This window comes from Prosopis cineraria, unplaced genomic scaffold, assembly GCF_029017545.1.
Source record: "Prosopis cineraria cultivar Desert tree isolate PC_DT_omini unplaced genomic scaffold, ASM2901754v1 PC1318, whole genome shotgun sequence".
Lineage (NCBI taxonomy): Eukaryota > Viridiplantae > Streptophyta > Magnoliopsida > Fabales > Fabaceae > Prosopis > Prosopis cineraria.
The window spans coordinates 1-11,243 of record NW_026556643.1 but is presented as its reverse complement, the minus strand read 5'-3'; the positions used below and the strand labels follow the sequence as shown (position 1 = coordinate 11,243).

The window sequence follows — 11,243 nt, the reverse complement described above, 5'->3', positions numbered from 1 at the left end:
AACTCAATATTCAGTGGTTCTCAAATTAATTGAAAATTTTGATTTTTCCCATTTAGAAAGAAGGAAGGATATCCGCATTGTCTATATATTAATTACAAGTTAGTAAAGTATGCACGGCTATATCATCGGATATATAAATTGTTGAAACTCCCATTAATTTTTTTTAAATTTCAAACATCATGTGCAATGGACAAACAAAGGAATAGCAGAGGACAAAAATGATAATCAATGATAATCACAACATAAATGTGATATGTGCTAATTTAGCGTGATTTCATGTGAGTTAGGCTTAGAACAATAATAGCAAACATATAAAATAAGAAATAAATAAATAAACAAATAAATTTAAATGTAGATACTCTTAATATCTACTTTCTTCATTCTATGTAGATAGCTTCAGGATCCATCTTATATAAAGTAGCCATTCATGATCTACTTTATACTCTATGTGGATAGTTTCAAGATCCATCTTATATAATATAAATCTTCATAATCTATTTTGTACTCTACATATATGGATATTTTTATGATTCACTTTATAAAATTTAAATGTAAATATCTGAATCTGCAATATATGCTTTAGATTTTTTTTGTGAATAACTTCAAAATCCATTTTACTAGGTGGTTCCTCATACTTTTGGATATGAAAAACCTTTTCAATAATTAATTCAAAAGAAATGATAAAGTAATTAAAAGATGAGAGTAAGAAAATAACCATATGAATGCAAGTAAAAGCAACTTAGCAAAGAAATAATTAATGAACAAAATAATGAAGATTTGCTCAATTGTTTAATTTAGGATGCCTCCCTTCTTATTAAAGATATTCCTTGACATGAGCAATAGTCTTCAATCTCATAAAGCTAGGTGTATGAACAATTAAGAATAAAGTCACACACATGATTGCCAGAGTTATCTGATAATACATTATGAAATTAGAGAAGTAAGAGAAGAGAGAAAAGTAGAGAGAGTGAGAGAAGGGAGGAAGCTTTTTGATTTATTGATATGTGAAATATAACTGAGAAGCCTCCTATTTATAGGCACATGTTTACAATTGAAAAATTCACAAAAAAATAAAAATAATAATAATAATAAAGATAATACGAGATATTATAGAATAACCAAAAGATATATGAAATTATGAATAACCACTATAATGTATTATTCATAACAGTTATATTTATTTATTATCAGAATATAATACTCCATATTTTTCCTTGAGTTTAATTGTTCGTTGTGTTTGAACAACAAAAATATCAAATGTGTTAAAGATGTAGAGTCTCAAAATGATAAAAGGGTCCAAGAGCTCCCTACCTCTATTTACCTGATGCAAAGCTAATGATGTAAAAGTAATTTGATTAATAAAAATGAAGTACAAAGTTACAGTAATTACAAATGTAAAATGAAAAATAACAAGGTACAAACCTAAGTCCAAAGTAAATTTAAATTGAAACTAAGTAGAGTTTTTGATATGCATGTGTATGTGTGTTTGATTTCGTTAGTTGGGCTCCTTTTATATTGGAATGCTTGAGACTATTGTGCTTGAAGAATCAGAAGCTCGCCTGCAAAATATCCATGATTGCTAGACACGGTCTAGCAAGATTTGGCGCACGTCAAACAACTATTCCACATCTTCTTAATGGCCTTCCACCCCTAATCACTTTGAGTTTTAAGGGTCATGCCCCTTGCCTTAGTATGTATTTAGCACGGAACCTTGTACGGAAACAAATTGACCATTGTGTTTGTTTGAGTATTAGGCTTGACATTTCGTTTTTCTTTATCATTGTTATTTTGGGCTTGACGCTTCATTTTAAGCCTAAACAATAATAAATATAACATTTAATTTATTCAAACAATCTCATTAATTACTCAATAGAGTAACAGAATAATTGGGGGGGTGTATGACACATACTCAATACTTTATATTCTGAACTAAACAAAATTTCTAGAAAAAGACTTTTATTTTTGTACTGAAGGAATATATTCGTCAAAAATATTTTTTAAAAAAATAAGGAATTTATTTAAAATTTGTATGTTTGATATTATTTCAATAATAAGTATTCTTTTTTTCAGATCAAATAATTTTATTTAGAATTTTGAGAACAAAAAAGGCCCAACCAAGTTAATACCTAGCCAGGCTGAAAAAAATTTTTATTCCTTATTCTATAGTTTATAAATAGAATATAGAATATTATTCTATTATAATCTTAATAATACATTTTCTTTCGCAGAATGTTAAGAATTCAATTTAAAATTAAATAAAATTTTAAGATTAAAACATCTAGAAGTTTCAGTGTAATAATAAAATTAATTTGTTATATATAAGATATTTCGAGAAAAATAATCTTACGAAATTAGTTGAATTAAAAAGTTGAAAAAAAAAAAAACATGCATTGACTCTCGATAAGAGAAATATTCGGACTAATGTGTAAAAAATTACTTGATGCGACAAAAAAAAAAAGTATTCTCATCATAAACATTTCCATCAATTCAAACTTTCTTTGAAACATCGTTTTTTTTTTTCCTTTTGGAACATGCAAAATAAGCTTTAAAAGTCGTGACAATGTGCTGGCCATTTGGCAATAGAGCCCAGTGTGACCTGAGTAACTGGGTTGTTTGGTCCTCATATTCTGGGGTCCTTACTGCCATTCTCCCATATAGGGGTAAATAAAATCGAATCGAAATTAAAAATTAAATTAAATCGAATCGAATTTTATCTATTTAATTTAGTCTATTTAATTTTTCAATTCGATTCGGTTTTTTTATTTTAAATATTTCGGTTGATTGGTTCGATTCGTTAGTAAAATTTAAAATCGAATAGACGAACCGACCGAATTACATATAATTTATTAATTTATAAATTATATTTAATTTATAAATTATTATTTTTATTTTTATTTTTTATTTTAATAAAGAATAAAAATAATAACATCACTTGAAATCCTATTTCAGTTAATCACTCTCATCAAGAGGTATTGTGACTGAATTATGGAACCATTATTTGATCATCGGTATTTATTTGTGATTGTTTATTTGATTATCTATACCTTTATAATATTTGGGCTTTATGTCATATGGATGTAATTAGAATGGACTCATTGAAAAAAATGAATAGAAAAAAAGCCCAATTTTATAGTATTATTTGTTTTAATATTTAAAAAATAGGCTCAATTTTAACAGCCAAATATAAAACCGAAAAACCGAATTAACCGACCGAACCGAATTATCAAATTTCAGTTCGATCCTTATTCGGTTTGATTCAGTTTTCATTTTCAGTGTTATTCAATCGATCGATTCTGCATATTTTAAAACCGAACCGACCGATGCTCACTCCTACTCCCATGTAAAAACCCCACCTTTACAATGCTGATGTCTCAGAAACTAAAGCCATCAGCCCTTGGAGGGATTGCCCTGGTGTTACCAGTGATTATTAGAAAACATCAACACCCACACGTGAAACTGTATAGGACCATTCCTTTTTTTTTTTTTAATCAACTGAAGATACATCAATCCAAAGGATTACACGTGGTACATATGGGTAAGACCCTAACCTGTCCTCATCCACAATCTGTCTACAGTAAGATGGTTGACAGTCAGAGAAAAACTGTTAACATTAGTCGGTCCGCTCGTAGCAAGGAAGTGGGCACAATGGTTATCCCCCCTAAAATTAAAACGCAGAAAGATAAAACCTGTTACAAAAATTAACAAACGAGCATGCTCAATATCATCCCTGCATAGGTGCTGAGACACATCAACTCTACTGTAATAGGAACGTCTTTCAAAGTCACAATAAGTGCGCAAATACATTAGATCAATCACAGGCAAAATACCAAATAAATGGAAAAGTGATTGTGCGTCAAATATCTGTAAGTTACATCCATTAGATAAGGGCAAAAAAGGGTGCAAGAGTAAGAAAAAACGGGGTTTGATATTTTCATCTTTCCAAAAAAATACATCTCATTCGTTAACAGATTTCAATCAAAAGAATGATATATCATATTTTTCTTGATTTACATGAAATATTGCATAATTTTCCCCCTTTCATACAAATAAAAAATACATGATGCAGATATGTGCAATGGCAAAAAGAAAATGCATGCACCAAGAAGCATATATTAGAACAGTCGCTTCCTGCAGTCAGCAGCTCCACAATAACACGTCATTTTCTTTACTTTCCCGTCAGGGCTCAAGACACTATCCAGGGCATAACCATAGTCATATGTAAGCTCCTGCGAGCAGTGAAGGTAGATTTGTCAGGTGCACAATATTGATCCCTAGCATAAATTCAACTAATAACATAGAAGAGCATTATTGTTGACCATTGATTGAAAATACACTTCAAAGCAGTGTCTAATTTTAATAAATAAAATCATTACAAATTACACATCAACATTGCCGCAGCTGCCCATTCAGCTCACCGAAATAATTATAGCATAAAGCAATTTCAAAGCCAAGGATCAGACAAAAAAAAAAAAGCCAAAAATAATTGAGTTCGATAAAAGAGTGAATATAAATACTTCATCCATTTATCTGTTCTATTGTTCAAAGCATTATCATCACAAATGCAAAAGAATAAACAGCTAACCTGCAAAGGTGGTATGTTGTCTGCAGCAAATAACATCACTCGTGCAAGCCTTAAATCATGGTGTGAACTCAAAACACATTGAACAAATAAATTTGGTTCACAACTATGGTTTATAAATCGAGCAATATTTCCAATTGATCCAGCATCAATACAAAATTCTGGTGCGGATTCAGAGGCATCATTTGCATAGTTGTCCAAAAGTTTAACTGCTGCAGATGTTTCATTTTGTGATCGCCTCTGTAAGCAAATAAGATACGGAGACATCTCAGATAGGCTTCAGGTGGAATCTCCTCCACGTGACTAGTTTGTTTTGACCTCAAGTTTTCACTTGCCAGTTGTATAATAATAATTGTAAGAAACAAAACAGAGAGATATGGAAAGACAAATATAATCTTATACTAAACTAGCTGGCGAAAACATAAAAGGAAGACAAAATAGGAACTCAAACCTCTCTTCCACCAATGCCCTTCATCGTTTGCAAACAATCTATCTCAAAAATATAATTGTTCTCGAGTGTATTCTCTACATCTTCTGTCCTCCTGATTAATCCTGTGTATTCACAAACTGGTGCTCCCGAAGGTATGAAATCCCAAGATCTAACAGCCCATCCTTTCTTTGCAGTTCGAAAAACCTGTCACAATTTGGTTGCATGTATAAATTAAAATACACAATATTGGTAGTTTAATCTAAGAACTTTAAGATGACTAAAAAAAAAAAAGTACAACCTCAAGACGATATCGTGGCCCTCTCTGAGAAGTTCTATTAACACAACCAGGACCACATCCACAATTTGGTCCACATTCAAAGACAACATCTTTGGCTTCAATTAACCTAGCAGGTGAAAAATTATAGACTACTGTCAATATACTCCTAAAAACAACAATAGCTACACCAACAACCAGCATAGCCAGCTCTCAGCTAACTCATTTCGATGATCTAACCTCCCTCCATTACGAGATACATAGGGAAAATCAGAGCCATTTCGTAAAGCACATTCACAGGATGTGGGATCCACACATAAGCCTTTGCACTTGCATCCAGTGACAGCAGGGGGGAGCTTTACATTCTTTGAAAGCGAAATTGATTTTTTATATTTAAAACCTATAATATTCAAAAATCCAAGTCAGTTAACTAGATCACCATAGGGATGCACAATGCTAAACTTAGGTTTAGGAAAACATTAGTGACAACTCAGTTTCAGAAACATTGCATAGCAAATATACAAGAGTAAATACTAATTTTTGCAGATGAGAAGAAAATAGAATAAGTCAATAATGTCAAGAAATTTTGAATCTGCTTCCTCCTGTTGACTGGTGCTTAGAAAGCTGTACTTGCATGTTATTGCGGAAGCAAAGCTAATTTCCAAAGCCAATAAATACATTCTTACTGAGAAACCATACCCCCTCCCCCCAGCAACTAGGGACGAACAAGGAATGCAGCAGCACAAACTAAGGGCCTGCTTGGTTATTAGAAAAGATGGAAATGGAATGGATTAAAAAAACACAAAAAGAATTAAATCACCCACATGTGAACATGATAAAATTTAACATCACATAACACAAATGTGGAAATCACCACACCTTTCACAATCCTCATGAATCATGACCCCTAACTTCATGAACTAAATTATCATTCTCCCTCATAAACATGATTGACCTATCTCCCCTCCTCATTTTGATTATTTTATTTTTGCCTTAATTTTTTTAATCCATTCCATTTCCATCCTTTCTAGCAACCAAACAGGTCCTAAGGTTTGGAGTCACTCCCTTATATCCTCAAGGCCTTTTTACAAGCAAAAGTCCCAACAGCCCACTAATATTCAAGACCTACTCTAGAGGATTAGAGAAGTAAAGGAATTGAGCTTTGTTGGTGGTTATTATGATAGAACACTTCCAGGGTTTGTGGCCTGATATTTGCAGGACATGTTAACCTAATGAAGCAATGCTTTGGCACTATAAGGTTGGTGGTAATAAAAGATGTGAATTCCAAAATTGTTGAGAAAAGTGAAATTTCTTCGTAATGCAAAGCTTGTAATTTATCCCAAACTGTTTAACCCAATACCCTGTTCATTAATACCAACCTTCCCACCCATTTGACTTAATGCATTTATCACTAGTCCAAACAAATCAAAGCCCATTAATGTTTATGGTGCAAGATGATATAGAATATTTATTAATTCTTGATGATTTCACCAGATTCACTTGGGTTTCTCAAGAGATAAGAGTCTGAAGCTTCTCAAATTTTCAAAGATTTCACCACCATGATCCAAAACCAATTTCAAAGTAACATCTAAGTCATCAAAACAGAATTGATCCACCACCAACATGGATCAGACACCAAAATTCATGTCAATACGCCTTAATAAAATGGAAAATGGAAAACAAGACGTATATTGCAAGTTGTCATGGCCATTGTGGCGTCTACAGATGTTCCTAAACACTCGTGTGAGAAAAGCAAACCTTACTGCAACCTACTTGATTAAAATATCCAAAACCTTGAATTTTAGGGCCATTATGTCATATAATTGTAATATTGAAATATTACTTACTGATAGTTAAGTTAGTTGTGGGAAATAGCTGTTGGGTAGTTACTGTTATATAATTGTAATATTCAAAAATATTACAATTGTATAACACATTAGGTACATAAAATGGAAAGGAAAATTACTTTTGCATCGCTACCATGAAAAAATTTGTGCAAAAGGCATAATATTTTTGCGTAATGGTAACAATTTAATAAATATTGCGTATCTCATATTTTGTAAATCGAAAACAGATTTCCTTCCCTCAAACATACCAAACAAGCTGTCAATACTCCCCATGAACAACTTCTGTTGATTCCTACCATTAGTAAATTTGATCCATGTCAAAAAAAAAAAGAGTGCATATTTCTTGAGCACACCTCCCATAAAAAGGACTAGAAATGTTATTAAACAGTTCTATATCACCTTAGATGCTGAGAATTTCTTTAAAAACTAGCCCTGCTACTCCACAAAACTCTTCTCATGGGGCGACTCGAAACATTCGAGAAGATTAGGATTGTTTAAAACCAGGGCATCCCTAGCCTTATAATTGATATGTGACCATTCAAAACATGCCTAATCTACTTGCCCCGCCTAATCTCAACACTCATATCCTTGCCCAAAAACCCATAAATTCATATCTTTCAAAACCCCAAAACTCAATTTGATTCTAAAGTCCATAAGGACTCTAGTGCCAAGGCATCTGAGAGTGAGATGAAAGGTACACAGTAAAAAATAGTCAAGTGTACTGCAGGAAAAAGAACATCGAAATTGTAGAACCTTGGCATGTCACTAAGGTTCTATCATGGCTCCAAATCGAGACCAGTACGAATACTTCTAATACGTGGCACCAAAATGGAAGTATTTCAAAACTAGTCTTTGTCTAAAAATGGCACCTTCAAGTGTCAATTAGGCTCTAAGTACACCAAAACAAAGACAAGCATAAATGTGGGGACGCTTTGATTCCTAGGCTTAGGAAATTTAGATGATAAGAAATATGGAAAATATTGCTTTAGAAGAAAATAATTAATAGCTTTGTGTTACTTTTAATTACTTCTGATTGTTAGTTTCTTTTTCAACAAGTGGGAATATTTGATAATTTTGTTTTAGCAAGGGGGTAGAGGTTTCCTCATACAGAAGGAAACCCCGTGCTTATAAATAGGATACTTCATGTAACTTGGAGCCAGATTTGAATGAATGAATTTTTGAGTTATGTGAATGCTCTCTGTGTCTGTCTCACTCTACTCCCCCTCCCTATCAGATTTGTATTTTCCCTCTTTCTTCCCACTCTCTTTGTTTCTGTCTTTCTTCTCCCCCAATATCCCATTCTTGTCCCTTTCCCTACCACTCTCTGTTTCTACTTCTTCTCCCATTCTCCCCCTGTTTAAATCTTTGCAAGTGTGTGAGTGTGTTACATCATTAGATCTGCCTCTCTCACTTGGAGATCCGTGACTGAAGTTTAGGGTGATTTTGAAGGAGGACTCGGCAAGATCAACAATGGAATTTCCATGAAGTGTTGGTGGGATCTATGGAGTCCTCTAGATAAGACACTTGAGTATGTTATCCAACCTAGATTAATCAATGCCCGTGAAAGCATTCATGATCATGTCCTTCCTAGTGGCCAATGGAATGCTAAGGGGCAGAGGAAATCTTACCATCTTGGACAATCCCAATTCTTTTGAAAACTCAGACACCAGTTTCTCATGAAGAGGATTGTGTTAGATGGCATCCTATGGCAGATGGTGGTTTTACGGTCAACAGTGCTTATCATTTTCTTTCCCAGTCTGGAGATTGAAGAGGGTCCCCGCTGTGGTGCAAGTTATGGAAGTGGCAGGTGCTAGAAAAAGTCAAGTTTTTCATGTGGCAAGTTTCCTGTGAGAGACTAATAACAAACTCACTCAAAGTTAAGAGAGGATTGTCAAACACTTGTCTTTCTTCCTTTGAGCGCAACTATAAGGAGTCCATATTACATATCTTGAGAAATTGTGAGTGTGGTACCATGTCTTGAAAACTATAAGTGCAGGTATGACCAAATTGGAACTTGTCTCATCGACCAGCAAAGGAAAGATACAAATCCTGGGCTTGCATGAGGATTTTTGCAATTGTTTGCTGGTAACTCTGGACATCACAGTGCAAGTTTATCTTCGAAGATTCCACTTTCACCGCAGCAGATATCATCCACAGATGCAGCTTTATGCTTATGAAAAATACTGTCAACAATGAGCTTAAACATCAGATGCTCCATAATTTCCAGACCCACAAACAGTTAGGGACAGCCCCCTCACTGGACTGTGTTCGCTTTGACGTTGATGGTTCAGCTCAATGTAATCATCATGCTTTGTGTGGAGGAGTGCTCCGGGATCACAAGGGCGATTGGATCATGGTTTTCAACATGCTTTGGGCTTATGCTCTATTATTGATGCAGGATTAAGGGCAATCAAAGCAGGGCTGTTGCCTCAAGTGATGAAGGCCCTGACTTTGTGACACAATGCAAAGGAGCATTTGAAATGCTAGAATGAAATGAATTGCTCTTTTCAGGGCAACTCAAATGATTCCAGCAATCCAGACAAATGATCCTAGAACTTTCATCTTCAAATCAATGCAATCAATGCCATTTTAAATCACAAGAATCGCATGCTTGTAATTTATGTGATAAATAAAGCTCATGGGTCTTGAAAGTAACACCAAGCATCAAATTCCAGTTTCTATATCTAAGTGGGGAATCTGAATGATCTTCAGAAAATGTTAGAACTTAACTCAACTTACCTTTGGGTGCAACTGGGGGGTCGTCAATCAGGTTAGTGGCAGGAATAGGCACATCTTCTTCACCTTTGGTGATGTCCTCACACACAAGCCTAAAGTAAATAATAACAAAAGGATTCAGGCCATAATAGTCGAGCTGAATCTTATGGATATTCAACTTATGGTAGCTTTTTCTTTACCCTCGTATTTCAGCAATGGACTGAGGGGCACGTCCATTAATGAAATACACCTGCAATTACAACAAAATAAATAAATAAAATCATTTAAACATTCTTCACTACTTCATTGTTCGGCATTAAAAAAAAAAATCAAACTTGACCCATGATCAGTCACAGAAAATCTAGGAAAAGAATTGCAATGACAGCAGTCAACTCCACAATTCAACAAATTATCTAGATAAGAAAACAAGTCAATTTATACAATGGAACCTCGATGAGAATAATTTTATTCAGACAAATTATAATAAAACCCTATTTGTTAACCTTTGACATGAATAAATAAACAAGAAATCACAAAAATGAACACAAAATGTCTAATGTGGCGTTTGCCACAAATGATAGTAGTCACAACATAATTGCTTTTCCAATTCTAATAGTAAATATCGCATTGGTTGTATTATGTATGGCGCATGTCATACACCGTACATAGACATTAAGAACTTGCTCCTCACTGAAGTTAGGAATAAAGCTTAATCTAAGGATACCCTGACAACTGAAGTTTATAATAAAATATCATGAAGCATTTATGTCATCTATGAAGCATTAGTCATAAGAGACCAATAGGATTGATGTAAAATTGTTTAATTATTTAATGTTTAGAAAGTGTTCTTACGTTTATCATTCACGTAGGGCTTTAGCTTGGTTGTCAATTATCCTAGTAGGCTAGAGAGTTTCTTACTTCTAGTTGTCCTTATCCTAGCAGGAGGCAACCCTTGATTAGATATCCAAAGCACCTTTATTTGAGCAACAGTTAGCTTGAAAGGCTCAAAAACCTACGAATGTCTTTTTCAATAACTCTGCACATCAAACAAGCAAAACTCCCTCAAAGAGGTAGGGACGAAACACCAAATTAAACCAGAGGACAGCCATATCCCATCATACACGCAAGAGGTAAGGAAATGCACTAGAAAATGCATATTAAGTGGACCAATGACCAAACTTTCCGCAGATAGATAGTGAAACAAAACTATCATAACTTCACAAGACATGAATATTCTTCACAATGAAATTAAAAAACAAATATACGGACCTGGTTAGTTGTCAAGGTTGGCTGCCCATCAAGCCTCCTGAGCCGAAACTTAAAGACCGTAAACCCAGATATTCCTTTTTCTGCCCAATAGTTAACAACCTATACAAAACAGAAAATAATTTGAACCCT

At 33.9% G+C, this 11,243-nt stretch overlaps 1 protein-coding gene across 1 annotated transcript; it reads right to left on the bottom strand.

The window, feature by feature from the left end:
* Positions 1-3,721: 3,721 nt before the first annotated feature.
* LOC129299833 (histone-lysine N-methyltransferase, H3 lysine-9 specific SUVH4-like) lies at positions 3,722-11,213 on the bottom strand (the record flags this gene model as incomplete). The annotated part of the gene is made up of 8 exons (XM_054938312.1): positions 3,722-4,226; positions 4,583-4,819; positions 5,031-5,213; positions 5,308-5,413; positions 5,524-5,683; positions 9,870-9,958; positions 10,046-10,095; positions 11,115-11,213. Coding segments are annotated over 8 exons (1,038 nt in total), but the record flags the coding sequence as incomplete, so codon positions are not given.
* Positions 11,214-11,243: the final 30 nt, after the last annotated feature.